This window comes from Magnolia sinica, chromosome 8 (assembly GCF_029962835.1).
Source record: "Magnolia sinica isolate HGM2019 chromosome 8, MsV1, whole genome shotgun sequence".
Classification (NCBI taxonomy): Eukaryota; Viridiplantae; Streptophyta; class Magnoliopsida; order Magnoliales; family Magnoliaceae; genus Magnolia; species Magnolia sinica.
Window position 1 is genome coordinate 2,099,687 of NC_080580.1, and position 26,949 is coordinate 2,126,635.

At 41.8% G+C, this 26,949-nt stretch overlaps 3 protein-coding genes across 3 annotated transcripts in view; all 3 read right to left on the reverse strand.

The window, feature by feature from the left end:
- Positions 1–23,988, reverse strand: part of LOC131253761 (putative receptor-like protein kinase At3g47110) — a 45,901-nt gene extending 21,913 nt beyond the window's left edge. Inside the window, exons 1-5 of the mRNA XM_058254899.1 lie at positions 23,526–23,988; positions 22,431–22,732; positions 17,523–18,460; positions 16,705–17,421; positions 15,892–16,308 (exon numbers count right to left, since the gene is read on the reverse strand). Coding sequence (XP_058110882.1) covers positions 15,892–16,308; positions 16,705–17,421; positions 17,523–18,460; positions 22,431–22,732; positions 23,526–23,937 — 2,786 coding nt within the window. The 5' untranslated portion in view covers positions 23,938–23,988. The remainder of the gene's footprint in view (positions 1–15,891; positions 16,309–16,704; positions 17,422–17,522; positions 18,461–22,430; positions 22,733–23,525) is intronic.
- A 27-nt stretch (positions 23,989–24,015) lies between these two features.
- LOC131253762 (LRR receptor-like serine/threonine-protein kinase EFR) lies at positions 24,016–24,923 on the reverse strand. The gene is made up of 2 exons (XM_058254900.1): positions 24,162–24,923; positions 24,016–24,039 (listed from the first exon to the last, which is right to left on the reverse strand). The coding sequence occupies exons 1-2, from the start codon at positions 24,921–24,923 to the stop codon at positions 24,016–24,018; spliced, it is 786 nt and encodes a 261-aa protein (XP_058110883.1).
- Positions 24,924–24,991: 68 nt separating this feature from the next.
- LOC131253763 (LRR receptor-like serine/threonine-protein kinase EFR) lies at positions 24,992–26,203 on the reverse strand. Its single transcript, XM_058254901.1, has one exon. It carries the CDS (start codon positions 26,201–26,203, stop codon positions 24,992–24,994), a length of 1,212 nt encoding a protein of 403 aa, XP_058110884.1.
- Positions 26,204–26,949: the final 746 nt, after the last annotated feature.

Genomic DNA, 26,949 nt, shown 5'->3' on the forward strand with positions numbered 1-26,949 from the left:
AGGATGATTACATATATTTTGAAGTTGTCTTTTTGTCTGAACGCCAGTGTGAGGTGTTCACTCCCCAAGTGCAGGGTTGTGATGTAGTAATAAACTCGGTAAGACCGAGGTCGAATCCACAGGGACTGAAACTTGTACGTTTCCTGAAACTAGGTAGAAATAGAACTAGCCTAAGATGTAATCAAAATCAAATGTAAATTTAAGGAATAATTATCTAAAACTTTAAGGAATTCAGAGGAAGGAGACTAGGGATTCAGAGGATCCACTTATAGAGATCAGGGAGATCTTATGCCTGCATCATGTAAACTAGACTGAACTTCTGTTAATATAGTTTTTAAAGAGATGAAAGGTATATGAATTAGAATGGATTCCATCATCAATCCATGCCCAGGAGGCAAAGCAAACAACAGAATTAAACTAATTACCAACCAATCAACAATGCATGAAAGTTAGGAAGGGTACCATCATCCAACCATGCCCAGGAGACGATGGTGAACAACAGGGCTTCCTGACGTCATATACATTAAAAGGGAAAAAGAGATATTCAAGGCCATTGCAGATCCATTGTAATTTCAGTCACAACAGACCATTAAAGACAAGAAACATTCCTTTAATTAAACTAAAAGCAACATCAGTTCAGTTTAAACAAAAAAGGGCATACGAAAAAAACTCCCATCAAGCTACAAGCTTCACCTCTTAGCCCCAGCTAAGAGGTTTAGCCCCACATGATTAGGTTAATAAACTTCGGCATCGTAAGAGAAAGAAGAGAAGGAAAAAAACCAACAGCCAGCAAGAAAATATCAGAAAAAGAACATTCCTTTTTCTTCTCCGTTTCCCTTTCTCTCCCTTTCCAAAAACGAGCCTAACAGACTCCCACGGCTGCCTCTGTCCCCGTCCAGCAGCCAACTTCCTTCTTCCCTTTCCTTCATGTTTTCGCCTCCAGCTATCTCCTCTTGGTATTCAATCCAAAAATCTTCTTCTCTCCTTCATTCTCTCTTTATAGCTTGCTAAGGGTGGAGGAGAGGTCTGTTTGGAGAACCGACGTTTCTGGCGTCCGTCCTTATGCACAGCAACATGCGAACTTGAAAGTCAGTGGCGTTGCGCAGGTTACCCAGCATGACACATATTCGGATAGATTTTGGGACAACTGGTCATCCTCATTCTCCATTTGGTCTTCATGGATGGGGAAGGTCCCAACTTAGGGAGCTTATGGACGGTTCAGATCACCGGTCCGATCACCGCCATGATCGCACAACGACCCCGAAACCGGACGGCGATCGGATCTGCATCGCGTAAGGCGTTACGCAAGTGGATGCGCTGATCTCTGTGGGACCCACTTGTAGTGAAATTTTCGTGGATCAAGGCTGTTCAATGGCTTCGTAGGGACAGTTCAGGCCATTATTTAAAAATTGAGTTGCATCGGAGTTCTTGGTGGGCCACAGTAGTGATCAACGTTCATCGGCTCCTTCGTCTTTCCTGTGCTTTTTCTTGTGCATAGTTTCACGAAAATGTCAAGGGTTTCCTAGAAATCTTCTCCTGGACAATCTGGCCGGCCTGGATCAGTCATCCGATGACTGCAAGTGGACCACACACCCTCCCAGCGGACGGCCTGCGTAATGAGAAAACAGAGTCTCCTTTCTCTGTTTAAAGAAAGTCTCTCAAACAGAATCTGATCAAGTGAGGCGGTTCAGTGCACATGGAGTGCACTGTGAACAGTGCACTGGCGCTGCCAGTGGGGTCCCGTTCCAATGTTTCTGAAGAATCTTCACCGTCCATCTGTTGTATCATTAAATTTAAGGCGTTGAGACCGAAGATGAGGTGTATCCAGAGATCAGGTGGGCCCCAGATCAGTAAATTGTGGGCTGATCTGTCCGTTGGGCCACTTCCACAGTGATCCAATGGATGAAATTTTACTTGTACGGTTCATTTATGGTCCTCAGGCCACGTATGGAGTTTCGAACTGATCAGATGGTGGGAACCCTATGATCTTGCATTTTGGACACTTTTCAGGCCACTTGAGCTTCAATTTCTCGATTTTCTTGGATCCCTGGCGTGCAAATTTGTCGATCTTGGTCTCCAAGGGCCGCTCCTATCATATGTATCTAAGAGGGCTACAGGAGCCTAACTAGTTAGGAAACCAAAAATAAAAAACTCTAAACCGCGATGGTCCTAAGGGTCCCTAGGCCAACCCTATCTAGGAAGAGTAGGCTCTGCACTTGCCTAGGGAGAGAGCCTGTATGAAGATGGAGGAAAGATGCTTGGCTACCACTGCCTTCACAGGCCATGCCGTCTATCGGGCCATTGCCTTCTCTAGGGATGTGATTGAAGGCGAAGGACCCCCTCTGCTTTAGAAGATTTATCCCGGCGAGCCATGGACCCCATCGCCAGGGGATCTTGGTTTTCCTTGGGAGGAGATCCACCACGATTCTAGAATCTGATTCCACAATTACCTTATTCAGCCCTCTTTCCAAGCATATCACTAGCCCATTATGGATCGACCGCAACTCTGCTAGATTATTGGATCCCACACCATAGCCAGTTGGTGCAAATGTCTATATAAAGGAGTTGTGTATCCAATTACAATGAGTGTGCAGCAGTGAAATAGTTTCTATATTTGAATTTCTAAATTTCTATTTGTTTTGCTATATCTCTTCCTTCCTTCTACAAAATTAGATTTTCTAAGTTGTCTTGAGGCTTTGTAAAGCCGATAAATTTGGTTTGTACAACCAACAAATTGGCATCAGAGCTAGACGATCTTGTGGGACTGCGTATAGTTCGAAGGTGCAGATCGTATGATCAAGGTTTTGCCACTCAACGTCAAGAAAAAGGCATTGTTGTTGATCCGTGGTGTGAAGAAGTGATGGCATCCTTGATCCAGCCGCAGATTCCAAATTTATCTAAGGATAACTATGAAAATTGGTGCATCCAGATGAAGGCTTTGTTTGGATATCAAGATCTATGGGAGATCGTCATGTCAGTGATGGGTATGTAGAACCCACAACGGAGCAAGAAGCCTCCTATTTTGCCGAACAAAAGACCGCTCTCAAAGATTAAAGGAAAAAGGACAAGAAGGTTTTTTTTTTTTAAATGTATCAAGGGTTGGATGATTCTATCTTTGAACGAATAGCCGAAGCTACGACATGCAAGCAAGCATAGGAGAGTCTTAGCACCATTTTCAAGGGTGTTGATCGTGTCAGGAGGGTTCGACTCCAAACCCTTAGAGCCGAGTTCGAAGCTGCACATATGAAGGAAGGTGAGTCCATTTCAGACTATTTTTCAAAATTGCTTGTTATAGTTAACAATTTAAAAAGAAATGGCGAAAAGTTTGAAGATATTCGGGTAGTAGAAAAAAAATACTCCGATCTCTCACAACCAAATTCAAACATGTGGTTGTGGCCCTTGAAGAATTGAAGGACTTGGAAAACTTGTCTGTCGAAGAGTTGATGGGATCATTGCAAGTGCATAAGCAACGAATACAGAAAAATATATAACACATCGACGTTGGAACATGCCTTAGAATCTAAGTTGATTCTAAATGACCAAAGTAGTGGTCATACAAATCGTGGAGGTCGCGGCACCAACACTAATGCAGGAGGAAGGGCACGTGGATATCATCTGAACCATCCACAAAATCAACAAAAATTTACCAATTTCGGTGGAAGAGGGAATGGTAGAGGCCGACCTGTATGCGGTCATAGAAATATGAGAAATATTCAGTGCCAGAATTGCAACAAATTCAGCCATTATGCCTCGGATTGTTGGAGCAAACCAGTGGATCACGATGAATGATCCAATTATACTGAAGCATCGAGTCATGACCAGGAAGACTCCACAGTACTCGTTGCACAAGAGAAAGGTTGTGATCGACCAAATGTGTGGTATCTCAACACAGGTGCAAGCAATCACATGTGCGAGAACAAAAGCCTATTTGAGGAACTCACAGAAGGAGTTTATAGCGATGTGACATTCGGTGACTCATCAAAAACACTGGTGAAAGGTAAAGGCAAAATCAAAATCTTTTAGAAGAATGGTGTTCCAAATTACATCTCCAATGTGTACTACTTGCCCAACATGGAAAGTAATATACTAGGTGTTGGACAACTTTTCGAAAAAGGGTATGCCATACACATGAAGAACTCTTCTCTTTCCATAAGAGATATGCATGGACGTTTGATTGCTAAAGTACAAATGGCGAAGAATCATATGTTTCCTCTCCATATAAACACAATGCTCGAGAAGTGTTTTTATGGAAAAGCAAAGAATGATTCTTAGATGTGGCATCTTTGCTTTGGCCATCTAAATTTCAGTGGCCTGAAACTTTTGTCATCATCAAGCATGGTGCATAGCTTGCCTACCATTAAAGCTCTAGAACAAGTGTGTGCAGCATGCACACTTGGGAAACAACAAAGGAACTCCTTTTCGAGTGGAGTATCCGGAAGAGTAAGAGAACTGTTGTAGTTGGTTCATACTGATATCTGTGGACCATTGGAGCCAATGTCTCTTAGAGGTAATAAATACTTTATTACCTTCATTGACGGTTTCATTAGAAAATTGTGGGTGTACGTAATCAAAGAGAAGTCTGCCGCTTTTACTATTTTAAAATTTTTTAAGGCTCTTATTGAAAAAGAAAGTGGTCTTAAAATCAAAGCCCTTAGATCTGACAGAGGTGGAGAGTATACTTCAAATGTCTTTCAAGGGTATTGCAAGGATCAAGGAATCAAGCAATAACATACTGCAGCTTACATGCCACAACAAAATAGAATTGTGGAACAAAAAAACCATACCATTCTCGACATGACAAGGACCATGTTGAAGGAGAAAATTCTGCCAAAAAATTTTTGGGCAGATATAGTTGCATGTATTGCTTATCTGCTTAATAAGTGTCTGACCAAGAGTGTCAGATTCAAGACACCGCGAGAAGCATGGAGTGGATACAAGCCGAGCGTGGCCCACCTTAAAATCCTTGGGTGTGTTTCATACTCTCAAGTTCCAGAAGCAAGAAGGAAAAAACTTGATGATCGTGACGAAAAGTGTATCTTCATCGGCTACAGTGAAGAATCGAAGGTGTACAAGCTCTATAACCCACTAACTAATAAGGTAGTGGTAAGTAGAGATGTGGAGTTTTGCAAGGAAAAAGACTGGAAGTGGAACCAGGAAGATTTGGCCAAAGAAAATAAGGTTGAGGCCAAAGAATATGAAGAAGAGAGGCTTGTGAATTAGGATCAGACACCCACATTACCCCCTTTTATATCGCAGAAGTGCAGGAGTACGTTCCATCTCCCCTGGAAGTACTTTATCAAATTAAAATTCAGCCAACACGTCTTCGTCTAGTTCTTCTCACCCATGGCTTCGATCAAAATGAGAAGCCTCAATGATATATATGCAGGAACTGAGGAAGTAAATTTATTTTGCCTATATGTTGATCATGAGCATCTTGCATGAGAAAGGCTATGGAAGAAGAAATCTATGCTACCGAGAAGAATCACACATGGGAGTTGATCTCACTCCCTAAAGGATAGAGGACCATTGGTCTCAAATGAGTGTATAAAATTAAGTGGAATGCCGATGGTAAGATTGAACGATATAAGGCAAGGCTTGCAGCAAAGGGCTACAAATAGAAATATGGGGTAGACTATGAAGAAGTTTTCGCCCCAGTTGCTCACCTTGACATTACGAGGATGATTATCTCCCTTGCAGCTCATCACGGTTGGATGATCTACCAACTAGATGTGAAATCTGCATTCCTAAATGGAGTACTCGAAGAAGAAGTTTACGTTGACCAGCTTAAAGGCTTTGTTATGCAAGGGGAGGAACACAAGGTTTATTGACTGAAGAAAGCTCTCCATATATGGGTTGAAACAAGCTCCACGTGCCTGGAATGCATGCATTAACAACTATCTTCAAGAAAATGTCTTCTTCCAATGTACATACGAGCATGCAGTCTACATCAAGAAAAATGCACATGGCGACATCCTCATAGCATGCCTATATGTTGATGATCTGCTATTCACAGGAAACCGTCAGGCGATGTTAATCGTGTTTGTAATGCAGGGTGTGTTTAAGAGCCTGGACTGAAAAAGGGTGGTAAATGCATGGATTCGACGCTCCAGGAGCACCAAGGGCAAGGGACGGACCCTAGGAGACCAAGATCAACAGATTTGTACGCCAGGAATCCAAGGAAATCGAGGAATTGAAGCTCAAGTGGCCTGAAAAGTGTCCAGAATGCAAGATCATAGGGTTCCCACCATCTGATCAGTTTGAAACTCCATACGTGGCCTGAGGACCAAAAACTAACCGTACACGTCAAAATTCAGCCATTGGATCCCTCTGGAAGTGGTCCAACGGACAGATCAGCCCCTTTAATCGTTATGTGGGGCCCGCCTAATATCTGGATATGCTTCAAAGTTGGTCTAGATGGTCTAAATGAGATGGCAAACGGATGGATGGATTGGATTTTGCATATACATCAAGGTGGGGTCCATTTTATGCGAGCAGTGTACAGAGGAAGGATGCACTCGCCATGCATCGAGCAGACGGAGTCGGTCAGCAGGCGCTGACCCGACGTCCGTGTTTTAAAAGGAAACAGGGATCCCGATTCGCAGCAGGGCTTTGCAGGTGGGCCAATATCAGCATGTGTTTTTATGATTCACACCATTCAATGTGATCAGGAGGTCAAACCGACCGCACACTGATCTACGGTCCGATTTTCCAAAAGCAGTGCATGTACAGGGAGTCCAAACGCCGGTCGGATGGATGAAGAACAGAGTCAGTGGGCCGCAATAGTGGAAGTAAAAATCATCCCTTTCTGCACCGAAATTCGACTGGAAGGCCAATGAACGGCCCTGATCTATAAAAATAATATCACAAGTGGGTCACGCAGAGATCAGCGCTACCCCCTGTTTCCGCGTCCGGCCGCTGGCCGATTTCTGCGATCATTGTACAGCCATGATGATGATCGTATGAACGATCTGGACCGTCCATCGGGTAGACCATCCCAAAATGTCCCAGGGGACGTTGTTCTCTTGAAAAAAAAAAGGAAAAGATTTAGCGTATGCAGCGCCCGTTCTCTCGATGCGGAAGTCCTTTCGCATACTGATTCGCAGCGACTGCTCCCTGCTGCGTAAACTGATGCGAAACCAACTCCAACTCGATCTCAGACTGTCAGGAAAGGACTTCCTCCCGCCAGCCGTCCTACTATTAAAGAGAAAAGAGAGAGGGAGCAAGGAAGTGCTCGGTTTTGGGGGAGAGAAAGGGAAACAGAGAGAGAAAGGGAGCAGAGACGTGGCTGCACGTTGGCTGCTGGCACGTTGCTGGAGAGGGGCCGGCACAGGAGTGAGGATTGGGGCTTGAGGTTAGACAGGGGCTGTTGTAAACGGGTGGTTGGTTTTGGTTTTTAAGATAGAGAATTGAAGATGGAAGGTGGAGGCCGTGGGAGGTAGCAGGAAGACTGAACGTGGAGCTGGTTTTCTCCTTTCCTTCTTGTTCTTTTCTTTTCCTTTTTATTTTTATTTTGTTGTTTTATTTAGCTCATTCATGTGTGGCTAAACCTCTTAGCTAGGGCTAAGAGGTGAAGCCTGTAGCGAGATGGGAGACACTATTTCATGCATTTAATTTAAATTTCTGAACTGAACTTGGTTTTTCAGTTGATTATTAAAGGAATATTTTCTCAGTCTTTAATGGTCTGTTGTGACTGAAATTACAATGGGTTTGCAATGGCTTTGAATATTTCTTTTCTCTTTTTATGTTTGTGAAGTCAGGAAGCCCTGTTGTTCATCATTATTCCATGGGCATGGTACGATGACAGTACCCTTCCTAATCTTCATACATTGTTGATTAGTTGGTAATTAGTTTAATCCTGTTGTTTGCTTTGTCTCCTGGGCATGGTTAGATGATGGAATCCATTCTAATTCATATACTTTTCATTTCTTGAAAACCAGATCAAGTAAAGTTCAGTTTGAATTCCATAATCCTTGATGCAGGCATAAGATCTCCCTGATCTCTACAAGTGGATCCTCTGAAACCCTAGTTTCCTTCCTTTGAATTCCTTAAAGCTTTAGATAATTGTTCCACAATTATTTCTTATCTTAGTCTAGTTCTAGTTCTACTTGGTTTCAGATAACGTACAGGTTTCAGTCCCTGTGGATTCGACCTCGGTCTTACCGAGTTTATTACTACATCACAACCCTGCACTTGGGGTGTGAACAAGTTTTTGGCGCCGTTGCCGGGGACTGACGGTTATGTTTTTCTGAAATTAATTAGTTTTAGAATTAGGTTAAGATTAGGATTTTACTAACTTTAAGTTAAAGTTTTTTTTTTTTCTATTTTATTTTTTAGAAACTATTATTCTATTTTTAGAAACTAACCTGTTTTCCTGTTTTGTAGGATCCTGAAATAACTTCTAAACTGGTAATCCCTTTCTAACTCCTCTACTTTTTCTAGTTTTTTTAGGATTTGAGTTTTGAAAATTTTCTATTTTCTAGTATTTTTTTTATTTTTTTTTAGGAACTAGTTTATTTTTAAACTTTCATCTTTTGTTTTTAGAAACTAGGTTAATTATTTCCCTTTTTAGAAATTCTTTCTAATTTTAGAAACTAACTCATCTTTCATTTATTTTATTTTTAGGCGTAGATTTTCTATTTTAGAAACTTTCTAATTTGAGGTCTTCTTTTTAGAAACTAATCTCTTTTGTTTTCTTTTACAGGATCTTAACATAGGAACTTCTCATTTGGTACCTTCTTTCTAACTTCTTCTCCTCTTACTTTCCATACTTCTGTAGGATCTTTTCTTCTATTTTTCTTAGAATTAGACTCAGAGTTAGGGTTCTACCATGGAAGCGTGGGTACATGCATATGCCAAGATGGATAAGAGATATTTGGGAATGCCTGAGGGTTGTAGAATTCAACGTATACCTCAAGATTTTTCTCCATCGAGAATAGACATTGAGAACCGATTAGAACGTTATGTTCCATCGGTTAATAGGGCCGTATACGATGGTAATTATGGAAACGAGGATTATTATCAAACATCATATTCTCCCATGTATGATCAGTATGACTATTACCAAGGGAAACATCAAAATTTGGAAGATGAACCAACTATATGTTATAATGATTACCCTCTTGGATACCCTACCATTGATATCTAACCAGAAACAATCCAAGAGGATTTAGCTCAGCGTAGCCTGGCCTATCTCACGGAAATGAGAAAATCGTTGGAAGCGCTTAATTCGCGCCTTGATAAGATAGAGGAGGCTCAGTTATCTCAACCACAATTCATTCTAGAAATACAATGCGAGAAAAGTGATCCTAACTCGCTTTGGAAGAACTCTGGAATTACAAATGAGGAGTTGGATTCTATCAATGAGCATATGGTTCAATTTCCCGATGAGTTGATCTCGATGACTGTTCAAAGGAATGGTTAAGATGTGTGGGTATCTTTCAAATACAGTGATAATGACACACTTTCCTCACATGACACATAGGACCTTAATGATGACGTAGAGGTTAGTTTTTTCAAACCTCAACCGAACTTAGGTGTAGAATGTGAGGAGAGCGACCCCATCCCAAGTGTGTACTACACGGAATTAGACGATGATGCTTATTGGGATGATGATCATGAATATACAACCCAAGGTCCCCTAGAATCAATCTCAAGTTTGGTCCAGGTCAATGATCAAGATGTACATGAAGTGGTCGGTCATAATGAGCCACTCCCCTCAGCTGAATGTCCCAACTCTTTTGATGATTCTTTGGCACACTTTGCAGATTCAAATGATCCCATGATAAGAGACATAGTGAATGCCTTGCAAGACAATATCTTGGTAGTCATCACTGACCAAGAAAACCCTTACTTTGAAGCCCCTTCTTCCACAGATCCTGAATGTTTACCATTAAGGGAGGAGGAGCTGAAAATTGAACCGAAATCTGACACTTCGGAATGTGTTGAGACTACATTACTTCTTGTGAAGTTTTCTAAACTTTATCTACCTGTAGTTTCTGATTCACTATGGGATACTAACGTTGAAACTTCTTCTGTCACAGGTGAATCGTATATACTATGGATACCTCAAGCACTTCAACGGAAAATTTCTTATGAGGTACATAAGTTTCTATGGAAGGTCATGCTCCAAGGCGTCCAAACCTATTGCAAAAAGGGCTTTTGGATGATCCTGTTGAGGAACTTACTGAGAAACTTATCAAGATACTGGCCGAAAGAGGAATCTGATGGAGATATAGGTAGGTTTCCTGTTTTCATAGGACTAGGGTAGTTGTCTTATTTGTCTGGCTAAAGACGGTAAACTTAGCGCTCCTGAGAGGCAACTCAGTTCTTCATTTCATTTTTATCATTAGTTAGTTCAATGTTTGTGGGTAACATTATTGCAAACCCTTACGAGACTACAACTCGTCCACTAGGGGCAACCTAGGGGTTTAAAGGCTTGTTGCATATGCTAAATGCAATCGAGAGCACCTGCGAAAGTGGTATAGGTAGGATTTTGTCTTTACTTTTGTTGGTTTCTCTCTTGTACTGACCCCCTTTTACGTAAATAGCTATGGAAAGCCTTTTGATTCTTTCAGGTATTATCTTCCTATCACTTCTCATTTACTTATTTTTGTCCCATGTGCATTGCATGTTTATTTCTTTTACATTGAAGACAATGTAGATTTTTGGTTGGGGGTGGGAGATTAGGTTTCCTAATCAGTGTTTTTTTGGTCTTGAGCAAAAGTTGTGAAATTTTTTAATTTTTCAGGCTTTCTGATGAATTCGAAGTGATTTTGACGGCCATCTAGGGCACTTAGAATTTCAAGATGCGTAATGTTGGTACTTTATGACTCTTGGATTCAGTTATCTATTAAATTTCACAGCTAAGTTTGAATTGTTAATCCATTACTAGAATTTGTAAACATTGATTGAGACATGAATTCGCAGGACACATCTCGCGTGCATATTAAGGTTTCAGTTCGATATTGAAGGATTAACTTGGTAATCACTAAACATGAAAGGAACCAACTTGGAAAATTGAATGGATTGGGCGAACAGTCTTCACCATAGGTTTGCTCCCTATAGGTGAGGATTCGATTCCCCATGGATGATATTTGAAAAAGAGTTGGGTGTACAGTCTTTACTTTAGGTTTGCTCCCTATAAGTAAGGATTTGATCCCTCTTCTTGGCGTTACTTCTAATGTAAAAATCAAAAATCATATTCCTACCGAAGATCAATGTGTGAGGCAAGTTCTGGTTATCGTGAATTCTCTTATTGGTTACCAAGGATATCCTTAAATAGAGAAGTGAATTTTAATGTTGATAATTCGAGATTAGACTATGCATCCATGGAATTCAATGTTTAGAATTATTCTAATTGATGGACTAATATTTTGAACTTAATTATGAAGTTACCGTGTGCTTAAGTCTAGGAGAGAAAGTAATGCCAGCATTCATGAATCTTAGAATTCTAGTATCTGAATTGTTTTTTTTTTTTTTTTAATAAATAACATGAGTTATAAAAATTTTACTGTAATTATAAATTTATATTTAGCATAACTTTCTCGGGACAAGCAAGATGCTGTTTTGGGGTTGTGTTGAGGGTCAAATATTGCATATTAGACCCCGATTATTACTTGGATTTACAAACATAATACCGTTTAATGGCCGATTTAATCGTGTTTGTAATGCAGGGTGTGTTTAAAGCATGGGATGAAAAAGGGTGGTAAATGCATAGATTTGACGCTCCGAAGCACCAAGGCAAGGAACGGACTCTAAGACCAAGAGCGACGGAATTATACACCTGTGGGTCCGCGAACATCGAAACCGAAGCTCAAGCGGCACGAAAGTTAAGCGAATGCAAGATCACGCGTTCCCACCATCTCGATCAGTTCGAAACTCCATACGTAGCTCGAGGACCAAAAATTGACCGTACACGTCAAAATTCAGCCATTGGATCCCTCTGGAAGTGGTCCAACGGACAGATCAGCCCCTTTAATCGTTATGTGGGGCCCGCCTAATATCTGGATATGCTTCAAAGTTGGTCTAGATGGTCTAAATGAGATGGCAAACGGATGGATGGATTGGATTTTGCATATACATCAAGGTGGGGTCCATTTTATGCGAGCAGTGTACAGAGGAAGGATGCACTCGCCGTACATCGAGCAGACGGAGTCAGTCAGCTGGCGCTGACCCGACGTCCGTGTTTTAAGAGGAAACAGGGACCCCGATTCGCGGCAGGGCGTTGCAAGTGGGCCAATATCAGCATGTGTTTTTATGATCCACACCGTTCAACGTGATCAGGAGGTCAAACCGACCGCACACTGATCTACGGTCCGATTTTCCAAAAGCAGTGCATGTACAGGGAGTCCAAACGCCGGTCGGATGGATGAAGAACAGAGTCAGTGGGCCGCAATAGTGGAAGTAAAAATCATCCCTTTCTGCACCGAAATTCGACTGGAAGACCAATGAACGACCCTGATCTATTAAAAAAATATCACATGTGGGTCCCGCAGAGATCAGCGCTACCACTGTTTCCGCGTGGGGCCGCTGGCCGAATTCTGTGATCATTGTTCAGCCATGATGATGATCGTATGAACAATCTGGACCGTCCATCGAGTAGACCATCCCAAAAGACCCTAGGGGACGTTGTTCTCTTCACAAAAAAAAACGGGGTGCGGCTGTTTTCTTCAGCGAAAAAGAGAGTCAGTCTGGGACTCTGGATTGATTTTTGCTCCTCTATAAAAGGAAGGAAAACGAGAGGGAGAGGGTACGAAGGATGGCAGGGATCTAAGGCTTGAACGCCAGCAGGGAGAAAGAGAGGCAGTGTGAAGGTTGGCTGCTGGCAGCGTGGGGACGCCAGCAGGGAGAAAGGGAGGTCAGTTGCTGCTGCACGTCAGGAAGAAACGGGAAGAAAGGGGGGAACGTGAGGCTCGGTTTTGAGGAGATTGGACGTGGGGCTTGAGGTTAGACAGGGGCTGCTGTAAACAGGTGGTTGGTTTTGGTTTTTAAGAGAGAGAATTGAAGATGGAAGGTGGAGGCCGTGGGAGGTAGCAGGAAAGACTGAACGTGGAGCTGGTTTTCTCCCTTTCCTTCTTGTTCTTTTCTTTTTTTCCTTTTTATTTTTATTTTGTTGTTTTGTTTAGCCCATTCATGTGTGGCTAAACCCCTTAGCTAGGGCTAAGAGGTGAAGCCTGTAGCGAGATGGGAGACACTATTTCATGCATTTAATTTAAATTTCTGAACTGAACTTGGTTTTAAGTTGATTATTAAAAGAATATTTTCGCAGTCTTTAATGGTCTGTTGTGACTGAAATTACAATGGGTTTGCAATGGCTTTGAATATCTCTTTCTCTTTTGATGTTTATGACGTCAGGAGGCCCTGTTGTTCATCATTGTTCCATGGGCATGGTAGGATGACGATTACCCTTCCCGATCTTCATACATTGTTGATTGGTTGGTAATTAGTTTAATCTCGTTGTTTGCTTTGTCTCCGGGCATGGTTAGATGATGGAATCCATTCTAATTAATATACCTTTCATCTCTTGAAAACTGGACCAAAGGAATTCAGTTTGAATCCCATAATCCTTGATGCAGCATAATTTCTCCCCGATCTCTACAAGTGGATCCTCCGAATCCCTAGTTTCCTTCCTCCGAATTTCTTAAAGTTTTAGATAATTATTCCACAATTATTTCTTAAATTCTATTTGGTTTAGATCACATCTTAGTCTAGTTCTAGTTCTACTTAGTTTCAGATAACGTATTTCAGTCCCTGTGGATTCGACCTCGGTCTTACCGAGTTTATTACTACATCACAACCCCGCACTTGGGGTGTGAACAATGCACATGGTGACATCCTCATAGCATGCCTATATGTTGATGATCTATTGTTCACTGGGAACAACTAGGCGATGTTTGAAGATTTCAAGGATGCTATGTTCAATGAATTTGAGATGACTGACGGTGGATTGATGTCTTTCTTGGGCATCGAAGTGAAACAACAAGTCGGTGACATTTATATATCATAGAAGAAGTACGCAAAATAACTTCTTGAAAAGTTCAAGATGACTGACTGCAATACCGTAAATATGCCTATAGCAACGAGCCTGAAGCTCACGAAGGATGGCGAAGGAAGAAATGCTGACTCGACTCTATTCAAGAGTCTGATTGGAAGTCTCAGATACCTCACAATCACTAGCTAGGACAGATATAGCCTCTAGTGTTGGGCTTCTAAGCCAGTATATGGAGGCACCAAAAGACTCACACTGGCTAGCTACAAAAAGAATTCTAAGGTATATCAAAGGGACTATTGAATTCAGTCTCTTTTATCCATACAATGATGATGCGATTCTGTTTGGATACTCCGATGGTGATTGGGGAGGTGGCCAAGATAAAAGGAAAAGCACCGCTCGCTATGTATTCTATCTCGGGTCAATTGCCTTCACATGGAACTCAAAGAAGTAAAGTGTGGTCACTTTGTCCACATGTGAAGCAGAGTATGTGGCAACATCGTCCACAGTCTATGAAGCAATATGGTTGAAGAACCTGCTAAAGGAGCTGAAATATCCACATGAGGAATCCACCGTTATATATGTGGATAATAAGTCTGTAAGGCCCGTAACTTAGTCCGTACCATTCCTTAGGATCCCACGGTCCTCCCGGTTGAATTCCGGTGACCCGTGACGCGTAGATAGCATTTGCACGCGACCCTAAGTCACACCCTGTCAACTCGAGTCGACTCGACCCGAGACGACCACGCCGTCGCCACGGTTCCAACGCCGCGTCTTGCACGCCAATGCGATACTCAGGCCAGGAGTTATGAGCCTGCATTCATTTCGAGGAAACGTCACGCGTTGCGAATCTTGAGAGAATCTCTACCCAATTTATCACATCAATCAATCAAGTACACATCCCATCTCAACCCATACGTAGCCCATCCCTCTCCCATTTCCAAAGTCAACTCTCTCTCTCTCCACCCATCCCTCTCTTACACCACCCATCCCTCTCATATCCTTCTTACAACACCATTTCACTCTATCCCTCTCTCATTCTCTCTACCATTTTTCAAGCTTCCATAAGAGAAAAGCTCTAAGGAGAGAAAAGATCAAGGCCCACTTCCTACCCCCTCATCTCACCATCCAACCCTTCAAACTTCATCATCCACCCTTAAAGAAGAAGCTTAGGAGCTAAGGAGTTCAATGAACTAAAGAAGAAGACAATTGGTGGGTGTTCATAGCTCTAAATCTTGATTTTGATTTAGGATCCACATGATTTGAGACCTATCTTGATGTATGTATTTTAATCCTTGGAGGGCTCATAGTGGCGGAGCCCTCCATCACACAATTCTCCATCTCTCTCTCTCTCTCTCTCTCTCTCTCTCTCTCTCTCTTTCTCTCACTATCTCTCTCTTGGCCCACCTGATGATTTACATATTTTATCCATGCTGTCCATTTAGTGGACTACACCACAGTCCACTTGTGGGGCCCACCTTGCTGCCTATCCAGCAGGTAGGCCTGCTGCCTGTTCGTTTGGACATGCCTCGATGACGGAAAAACACAAATATCAGCTTTATTCAAAGCTGTTGGTGGCCACACGTGTGAACCCACCTCATGCATGTGTTACATCTGGGTTGTCCATCTATTGGACGGCCAACAACACATGGCTGCTGTTGACGTCAGCAAGTTCTGTGGTCCCACCATGAGGTTTGGTTATATCCAGACCGTTTGTCCTTTTAGGACGTGGGACCCACCCACACGTGCCACCCATGGGCCACCATGTCATGATTACTTTCAGGGCCACCATGTCATTATCTAGAAGAATGTTACTTGGCTTGAGATCACAGTGAGAAATGGGCGTTTGGCAATGGTGATGAATATAATCCAGAGCATAAGCCACATCAATGGCTATGTCTAACCTCTGAATAAGGTTCAAAGTCCTTGGCTTATGTTCCTCATCGACTTTTGGATGCAACCACTCCTCTAAACTTCCATTCGGCATGTACTCAAAAACTAGTGCTTTGAAATCATTGCCCTTAAAATCAATGCTTGAGCAGGAATCTAAGATCTTGACAAGATTCCGATTCCTAACATTTCTCAATGCCTCACATTCTGCAAGGAAGCTCCTAGAAGCTCCTTGTCGTTGAAGATTGAGTACTTTCACTGCAACAATTTGGCCATCTGAAACAAAGTATCCTTTATAAACAGAACCATAACTTCCTACGCCAATCAAATTGTGTGAAGAGAACCCATCAGTTGCTTTGAGAAGCTCCGCATAAGAGAAGTTCTTGTACCGGTCTTCCGAGGAAGTTTGCAAATGCTTCTGTCTTGATTTTCTTCTCCAAAGAAGAGGAGCAAAGCACAACAATAATAAAATCAAACACACAGCAACAACGATGACTGGTATGATTACTTTCAGGTTTAAAAACCTTCGTGATTTGGATCTCAGAACAAGGCATTTGGGTAGGCCTAGTTTTGGGATACCTCCACATAGTTTACTGTTCCCTATGACAGAAATCCCACTTGCATTTTCAAACACCTCTTGGACAGGCACTTGGCGCTCCAAATCATTGAAAGAAAGATTTAGTTTACGTAATGAAGTAAAATTCTCTAGATATTTTGGAATTAGACCACTCAAGTTATTTCGCGAGAAATCCAACTCTTCAAGGCCTCTCAGGGTGTTCAATGACAGGGGAATGGTCCCTTGAAAGGCATTACCTTCCATCTACAACCGTTCCAAGCTCTGGCAACCGCTTAGCGTTTCAGGAATTTCCCCCGACAGTTCGTTCTCGGAAACATCTAGTTCTTCAAGATTTTTCAAGCTACCCACTTCCCCGGGTAAGGACCCAATCAAAGAGTTTCTAGCTAAGTTGAGAGATATTAACAGAGAAGTGAGGCTAACGAGCTGTTTGGGTATTGTACCATTGAGGTTATTTTGGGAAAGGTTCAAAACTCTCAGTTTTTGGCAATTTCCAAGACTACGAGGTATGTTTCCCAATAGGCTGTTTTCTTGCAGGTAAAACTCATTCAATTCAGTGAGGTTGCCAAAGGAAGATGGAATTCGCCCAGAAAATCTATTCACCGACCAGTCTAAAAATTGCAGCTTTTGAAGCTTCCCTATACTGATAGGAATGGTACCTGTGAAATTGTTATGATCCAGATTCAATTGGTTCAAGCTGACGAGATTCCCAATCCCCGGAGGAATGCTTCCATAAAAATGGTTGAATCCAATCGCCAGCCAATTGAATCCGATCGACAGATTGGCTATGGAACTGGGCAGCAAGCCTTGGAAACTGTTGTTATGAAATCCAAAATTTTCCAAGTAGCTACAGTTGGGAAGCGAATCGATGAATTTCAACTCATCTTCTTCCCCTGTTCCAAGTCGGTTACCGCCAATAGTGAATATACGAAGATATCGAAGAGTCCCAACATTCATAGGAACTCCGCCACTAAATCGTTGTTGGTGAGATAGATCTCTTCAAAGAAAGAAGCATTTGCTAGCGAAACCGGAATGGGTCCGGTAAACCAGTTTCTCGACACATATAAGTACCGGAGGTTAGGAAGAAGGAGGCCTAAGTCGGGCGGAAGGGTTCCGTGAAGTTGATTTGCTGGGACTGCCAAAATAAATAGTGCAGAGAGATTGTAAATAGTGGAAGGGTTTGTACCGGACAGATTATTTTCAGCTATGTGGAGGAATTTTAAATTTGGGATGCGACCTAAATCAGTTGGGATGCTTCCATGTAAGTTATTTCTACTTACAGAAAGATGAGTGAGAGACGAAAGGTTTCCTGGCCAAGGTGGGATGCTTCCAACGAGATGGTTTACAGGGAGAAATAACCCACGGAGCTTCGATAAAGAGCTAAGCTCGATGGGAATCTCACCTACTAGCTCATTGAATTGAAAATAGATGACTCGGAGGTTGGAGCAGTACGTGAGATTGGATGGGATTTCTCCTCCAAATGAATTGGAGCTGAGATCGAGAAGCCGGAGACGGAAAAGGCGTCCTATTTCTTGTGGAATTTCACCACGGAGGCTGTTGTCTTGGAGATCGATTAGCGTGAGGAAAGTGAGATTTCCTACTTGGGGAGGAATAGAACCTTCCAATTCGAAGGGCGTTAGGTTGAGGACGGTGACCCTCTCATGCCTGAGACTGCACGTGATTCCTCGCCACTTGCAGAAATGAAGAGAGTGGTTCCGCGAGCTCATGACGTTGAGAGGATCTTTGGTTATTCGGTCCTTGAAGGCGAGCAGAGCCAGTCGATCGGTTTCGTTGGCAGGGACGGTGGCAGAACTAGACCGTTGGGACAAACACAAGAAGAGCCTGGCATGGAGAAGAAATGACCAAAATAACCTTGAACTCACAGATAGCAGCTCCATTCCGAAGGAGGAAATTGGGCTATGCTGTCCAAGCCATTGCCCAGTCGCATATTTGTAGTTATGACAGGCCCGCCTTCGATGTTGTACGTAGGCCAGATGAATTGACCGGACCTGACCGGAAACCGAATCAAAATAAATAAAGAAAATAATAATAGTAATAATAATAATAATAAGAAAAGTATAGATGAGAGCTTATGTATGTATGGTTCTACGGCTTAATTAGCCTACCCTTGGCCTTGTATTTCAGACTTAAACCTGAGTTTGGGTTGTAGCAGACTGGTTTTGAAAGAGCCCGGTCCGAAAAGTTCAAAATTCGGGCCGAGACCAACCCTAAGCCTAGCCCATTGACAGCCCTAGGCCCGTCACACCACAAGGAACAAGTTGGGAGAGGATGCTTGCTGTGGATTTGAATGGGGGCTATCGTGTAGTGTATATGTAATCCACACCATTGCTGGGCCTATATGAAGGGTTAGAGCAAAAATCAGGTTGTTTACAATTCAAGTGTGAGCGCTTTCTTCCCTGATGTGCATGCGCATAGGCTAAATGTGCAACATGGTGGAAGATTGCCTTTCATTGGATGGCATTTTTGTCATGATGTGCGGTTGATCTCTTTGATGTGACGATAACTCTTATGTATATGGTTTGTTTAGCTTGTTTTGACTTTCTTGACTGTGCAGTACCTTTCAAAGGTGGCTAGAATAATACGTTTGAAATGGTTGGAATCGCTACCATCTGTTTTGGCGATGTAACAGTTCACGATAGGCCAGAGCCATAAACTTGCCTAGTAATTGAGGTTGAAGAATTGTGAAAATATTGACCTGAATGAATCTTATGATTAACTTGCGATCCTTACAATTTGGATAATGGTATCGGTTACAAGAGAAGGATGGGTTAGGCACATTTTCTCACTTGCACTCGCGTGCGGTCTCTACTTTAAGGGACATGTAATTTTCAAAAGAATTATATCTGCAAGAAATGTTAGTCATATGCCCATGCTACATATAATCCTACAAGAAGGTTGGGCAGGCAAAAAGGAAAAAAGTAACTGGATCCTAACATTAATTCAGTCTTTTCCTTTTTGTTTTCTACTTGTTATCGTTATTCTTCCTTTGAATGGGCAAGTTTCCGTGCCAATTAATCAGGTGCCTCAATTATGTTTGGATGCAACACTGAATTGAATTCATATCGAGAGGTATGCCTCTAAGTTGTAATCAGACTTCAAAGGGATATGTGTCCTATTTTGTTTGAATACTAGGATGTCATTTATTTTCATCCCTTTTAAAATGAATATTCATAATTTTATTGTCCCTTTAAATAAAATTCCTCTTAATTTTGCTTTTCAGTTGTGATGTTTTTCATTCGAAAATTTATAGAAAACCTGTTTTCTTTCGACATCAGGTGTAACCAATGTATGCTAGTTAACCGTCATTTTATTCCATGCATAAAAATTAGCGACGGCAGTATTAACGACGGCGTTTGGAAGTCGCAAATTTTAGCACTAGTAATTCCCTAATTCGCAATGGTTTATTGCGGCATTTTTGGCTTTAGCGGCAGTTATGGGCCATCGATTAATGGGGACGGTCCTATAACCATCGATTTTTCGCAACGGTTTAGACGTCTTTGGCAACAGCAAAATGTGATTGAAACTGTTAATGTTTATTAGCGATGGTTTTCGACTGTCGTTTTTTCACCGTTCCAGCCTTCTTGTTCGGACCTGCCCACTACTGTATACCATTGTGATGGATGTTATGCAGCATTTAAAAGTACCTATCAATTGCACACACGGAATTCAAGTAATTCAAACTAAACTGCCAAAATAATAGATGTGATGCTTAAGATGTATCATGAACCAAAAGTTTAAGCCCATTTTATTATCTGAATGTCTGATTGGAGGACTTATTTTGGATGGTTAAGAATGAAGACCATTCAATGATCTTATTTCAATAAACAAGTTTCCATGTATCAAAGTTTTAGCCACACTGGCTTACATAGTTTTATTTGAGTTAATTTGTGCCACGTGCACAATTTTCAAGCGTAGCTAGCTCATCACGTGAATTCCAATTACGTTGAGACAATTCAAAGGGTCAACGGCCAGAGCGAGCTGAGGCTTAGCCTAAAAATCGGACGCGGATTAGCTACTGACACGTTGAGTAGCAAGACTCGCTACTGAAGTGACGTCACCAAGTTCTGTGGGCCACACCATGATGTATGTTTTGTATCTACACCGTCCATCCATTTGGAGAGATCATATTAGGTTATGATCCAAAAAATGAATCAGATCCAAAGCTCGAGAGGACCCCACCACAAAAAACAGTGGGGAGAGTGATGCCACCGTTAAAAAATTCTAAGGGCCACGAAAGTTTTCGATCAAGCTAATATTTGTGTTTTCCCTTCTTTCATGTCTGCTTTAACACATGAACAGGTGGGATCTCAAATAAACATCATGGTGGACCTTCGGAAGGTTTCAACGGCGGGCGTTACTCTCATCACTGTTTTCTGTGATGGGGTCCACCCCAGCCTTGGATCTGCCTCGTTCTTCGGATGCTCTAAAATGATCTCTCCAAATGTATGGACGGTGTTGATACAACACACACATCATGGTGAGGCCCACGGAAGTTGGTGACGTCACTGCAGTAGCCAGTCTCGCTACTCAACCTGTCAGTATCCAATCCGCGTCCCCAACAATCACGATGGTTTGCACATCACGTGGGCCACATGCTTAAACTGAGTACTGTTGGTCATCTTCTTCTTTCTTTTTTTTTCGTCCATTTGCTTAACAGGCAAGCGGTCTATCTGATAATCGCACCGAATGATTTTCGGGGAAAGACATGGTACCACTGATCGACCGGATGAATGGTCCAGGTCTCACACGTGTACGTACCTCAATATGCACATTTGCCGCAAATTGACACTAGTATTTCTCACTGCTTACATTTCTTCACCAACGAATGAGACAGTAGTGGCATAGAAATACCCCGTCATACACCTGTGGCCAACCTGATGAGTCTACGTAGCCCACATGATTTCGTGCTAACAAACAGTTAACATTGGTCCCACTTAAGGTTTAAAATGGCCTGTTTTGATTGTCTGGACAATTTAGTTTTTGGTCTATGCAGGCCCATTAAATATTCCACCTATAGAATTAGACGTTCCGATCTCAGCCACCTATACAGCAATGACACAAAGGAACGTGGAATTCTGATTTTTTTTCTTTCTTTTTAAGAAAAGGTGGAACAGGTCCACCAAATTTTATAAATGAAAAAGATGCACATCCATTTGGGCGGGCCCCAACAAAAAGATTTGGGCCTCGCCTATTGTATACAAGAACACCCTCAGAACATGAAGCCTAATCATAATTAACAACTACATATCACATAACATAGAGATGAATCCTTATTTTACTGATTTGGCAGCCTGAATTAGGACCAGAACAACACACATGCGGTTCTCACAACGAAATCTTCACAAGAACATCACTGCATTTGCATTTGCCAGCTTTCACCTGGTCTATCTGGACATGCATTTAGGTCGATCGGCAGGACATTACAATGTTTGGATGATTCTAACACTTTTGTCAGTGGTATATCAATGGACATTTGCAAAAAGAACTTGTTCACATTCATCAGGCAAAAGATCTTAATCCATAATGGGACTTTGCTACATTATAATAGCATTTTGAAAAGGGTTTATAAAATGTTCAGCGATTAAACACCTTAGAAACCCAATGGTTTTCTTATTATAAGTAGATAATATCTGTATCCTATTACATTCATGATACAATCTTCCTTTGCCTAACACGGGACAAAATAAAGGAAATGAAACAAATCTTCCCACGTATAAAGCATCAGTACAAGTTCACTCATAAGCCAAGATTATATATATCTAAAGCTTGTTCAACAAACTTATTGTATTTCGAAATCTTTCTTAACAAACTTGCAGTAATATCTTAGTAATGAGTGAGGTAAGACGTACCTTCACCCCACAGTGGTGATTTAACTTCTATCTCTGTGAATTCTGACCTTAGATATAAGTCCTTGATTGCTTGCCTTTCCATGACAACATTTTTCATCTCCATTCATTCTCTCGGAGATTCCAAAGAACACAACACACCAATTCTGACCATTGAAATCAAGCAATCATGCATTTTATTCCTTGCATTGATATGATTTCCACTGCCTTGAGTAACTTCCGCTTCTTCAAAGAGATATGGATCTACAATCTCCATTACTCGTCCAGGCAACGCCAACTTGGCAAAATGATGAAGGTATAGATTGTCTTTAAACATGTCATCAGTTGGCCCCTTTCCAATTATCATCTCTAAGAGAAGGATTCCATAGCTGTAAACATCTCCTTGTGTGGAAGCTTTACTGCCCATCGCATACTCTGTAATTTGTACGTCTCATATTTAAATGTAAGCAAATATTCCATTTAAATAAGTAATTATCATTTCTGTTTATCCTAAGTTGGAATTTTCTAACATCAGCATAGAAAGAAAGCACCAAATGTGAAAGTTCGGCCTGATCCAATGGTGGTATATGAAAATTTCTCCTTCGGATATATATTGATGAGTACGTTCATTGATATTTATGCTAATTGAAACTTTATGAGTTTGCTAAGTGTTTAGCTGCCCGTGGAAGTTCTTGTAGACCCAAGTTATGTGGGTCAACATGAGAAATCTAATCCATCCGTCCATCAATTTCAAAAGCTCATAATAGTACAGCAACTTGATAAATATTAAGATCCAAAAGTCGAGTAGGTCACACAACACCTAATAATGAGAATGGAAATGCCAAATGTCGAGGCCTTCTTGGAGCCCACCATGATGTTTATACGCCATCCAAACCATTCGTCTGGTTATTCCCACTGGCATGAACTGAAACCATAAATATTAGCCTAATGCGAAACTTTTACGGCCCAATGAAAGTTTCAATATGAGCCTTTAACACCCAATTTTTCCTGCCTTTGCGGTCCACTTGGAGTCTTGGATCTAAATAATTATTAGGTTGATGTGCTATTGTGAGCTTCCAAAATTGATGGATGGATTGGATTTCTCCAAGACATCACCTTGGGCACCATATAGCCTCTGCCCACAGAAGATTTCCAACGAGTGGAGCAAAAGTAATTCATGTTGCATAGATACACTTGAATAAAATTAAAGAAAATATATGAATCTTACCTGGAGCGATGTACCCAATAGATCCCTTCACCCCAAGCAATATGGTTTGAGAAAACTCCGATAAGAACCTTGATAACCCGAAGTCACCCACATGGGCAATCATGTCATCATCAAGAAGAATGTTGCTCGGTTTTAAATTGTGATGCACAATTGGTGTTTGGCAATGGTGGTGTAGATAATCCAGTGCAGAAGTCACATCATGCGCTATATTTAACCTTTGAATAAAGGTTAAATTCCCCCTTTGCTGGTCATACCCATCTTTGGGTAACCACCTGTCTAGACTTCCATTGTTCATGTACTCAAAAACTAAAGCCTTGAACTCGTTGCCTTTATAATCAATGCTTGAGCAACAGGTTAAGATTTTAATAAGATTCCGATGGCTAATGTTTCTCAAAGCTTCACATTCGGCCATGAAGCTCCTCAGAGCTCCTTGCTGTTGAAGGTTGAGGACTTTCACTGCAAAAACAGTTCATCTCGATCTTGTGTTCCTTTATATACAGAACCAAAGCTTCCGCTGCCAATCAAATTTGCAGAAGAGAAGCCATCTGTCGCTTTAAAGAGGTCTGCATATGATATGATCATGAAAGGATCCTCCGCGGATGGCGGAACAGAAGGTTTCTTTCTTGACTTTCTTACCCAATACAGAGTGGTAAGGAAACATGATGATGAAATAAGACACAGGACAACACCAATTATTGAGAATTTTATTTTTGAAGCAAAAGACATCCCCAATTTCTTGGAAGCTTGGCTAGAGCACGCTGGCAATTTCAATTCTTCAATACCCCCACAAAGCTTGCTATTTCCGAGTACCGAAACTTCACTGGTATTTCTAAAGACACCTTGTTTTGGTAATTCACCCTCGAAATCATTGAAAGATAGATTTAGGTATTGCAAAGCAGAAAGGTTCTCCAGGTATTTTGGAATCTTTCCAGACAAGTTGTTGCCTGAAAGATCCAGGGATCGAAGGCCTCTTAGAGTACTAAATGTAGAAGGAATTGACCCTTGAAAGAAGTTCTCATCCAACCCAAGATACTCTAGGCTGAGACAGTTACCTAGTGTGCTTGGAATTTCGCTTGACAATTTGTTATTAGAAACATTCAAATTCTGGAGAGCTTTCAGGTATCCGGCTTCCAATGGCAGATCACCGCTAAACGAGTTGTTTCCAAGAAAGATTTCAATTAAAGAGGGAAAGCTGAAAAGTTGTTTGGGTAACCTACCACTAAGATTATTATCAAAGAGCTGCAAGAACTGCATGTATGTACAATTTCCAAGACATGAAGGTACGCTCCCTGTTAGACTGTTTTGGTATAAAGAAAGTATATACAACCGGGACGTGTTTTGCAAGGAAGATGGAATATTTCCAGATAATTCATTTCTGCCGAAGGTAAGTACCTCCATTATGTTAAGCTTCCCAACACCAATGGGAATGGTACCCGTTAAAAAGTTATATTGCATAGACAACTTTGTTAAGCTGAAAAGGTTTTGAATCCCAGATGGGATGCTTCCGAGTTCTCACCAAGTCCTAGCAATGTCAGTTGGGTAGAAAGATTAGCTATGGAGTCAGGCAACCCACCGCTGAGACGGTTATGGCTCATGTCCAGCATTTGTAAGCTAGTACAATTGGTCAATGAAACGAGAAAACTCAAGTCATGAGATTTCCCAGTTCCAAGTCGATTTTGGCCGAAAAATACCTTAGTGAGATTCTTGAGGCTTCCAAGATTCATAGGCACGGATCCACTAAAACTATTGAACGCAAATGAAACAAGTGCAAGTCCCGAAGCATTGGGTAATGAAACAGGTATGGGTCCTGTGAATTGGTTTCTTCCAACAAAGAGTCGTTGGAGATTAGGGAGAGTGAGGCCTAAGTTGGATGGAAGATTTCCATTCAATCTGTTATCTCCCACGTCCAATCTGTTAATGGATGAAAGATTGTATAGCGAGGGAGGAATCCTACCTGACAGGTTATTAGAATAAATTGCAAGGACCTCTAAGCTTACCAGCTGGCTGAGCTCACTTGGGATGCTGCCCTCGAGATTGTTAATCGAAAGATAAAGGTAAGCGAGAGACGAAAGGTTTCCATGTGAAGGTGGGATGCTTCCAGTAAGACTATTAAGACCAAGGTCTAATTCGGTGAGCTTGGACAGAGAACCTAGCCCAGTTGGAATCCTCCCTACAAGCTGGTTCATGTCAAGATCGAGGACTTTGAGTTCTGAACAGTGGGTCAGATTTACTGGAATTTCTCCGGTGAATGTGTTGTTGTACAGAATGAGATACTGCAAGCGGAACAAATGGCCAATCTCTTCAGGAACCGCACCGTAGAAGCTGTTGTTTACGAAATTGATGATCCTAAGGAAGGTGAGGTTTGCTATGTAAGGAGATATGGGGCCCACCAAGTTTTGGCCAACAAGGTTCAAGGCCGTGACCCTTTGAGGATGTCGGTGACCACCGCAAGTCACTCCTTGCCAGTGGCAGAAGTGGAGAGAATGGTTCCAGGAGCTCAAGGAATGGAGAGGATCGTCAGTTATCAGATGTTTGAAGTGGACAAAAGCAAGATGATCTGTTTCGTTGAAGAAGTTAGCAGCAGATCCCAACGACCATGGAATGTACATGGGAGAGAAAATGATGGCATGGAGGAGGAATGACCAAATTGCACTTAGGCTCATTAGCGGGAGCTCCATTATTGGGTTCGTGAATGCAGGAAAGCCAAGGTGTGGAGACAAATAGGGAGTGGATTCCCCTCTATATCTATGGAGAAGGGCTCACTTCTCATCCGTTCATGACTTGACCAGGCTACTAAATAACGAATAGTTGGTTGATATCATGGATTTTTTTTCGAGTGCGGATCCTCTGTTCCGTGGAAACAGTGAGTAGCGAGTGCCGATCCTCTGTTTCCTGGAGTCAGGAACTCCCTGACTCCAGCGTTTTCATTGGTCAACGTCACTGTAAGTACCACGTCATCAATTTTTTAAAATATATTAAAAAAAAGGAAAAGGATTGGCTACTCCCCTGCCACCAGTCGGTGCTCTGTGAGCCCCACCTTGATGTATGTATTCCATCCATTCCATTCATCCATTTTTAAAGATCATTTTAGGCCTAATCCCAAAATTCAGAGGGAAATAAATGTCAGGTGGACCACACCACAGGAAAACAATAGTGATTGGATATCCACCATTAAAGTCCTCCAAGGCCCATTGTACTGTTTATTTGGTCATACAGAACCAGATGAAGGGTAAAAACAAATATCAGCTTGATCCAATACTTTTATGGCCACCAAAAGGTTTTTAATGGTCACGCTCATTCAACACTGTTTCCTGTAATGTGGCCCACTTGTGATTGATATATATCTCATTTTTGGTCTCATACCATAAAATAATATAGAAAAATAGATGGACGGCATGGATTTTAATTATGGATAATCCTCTTG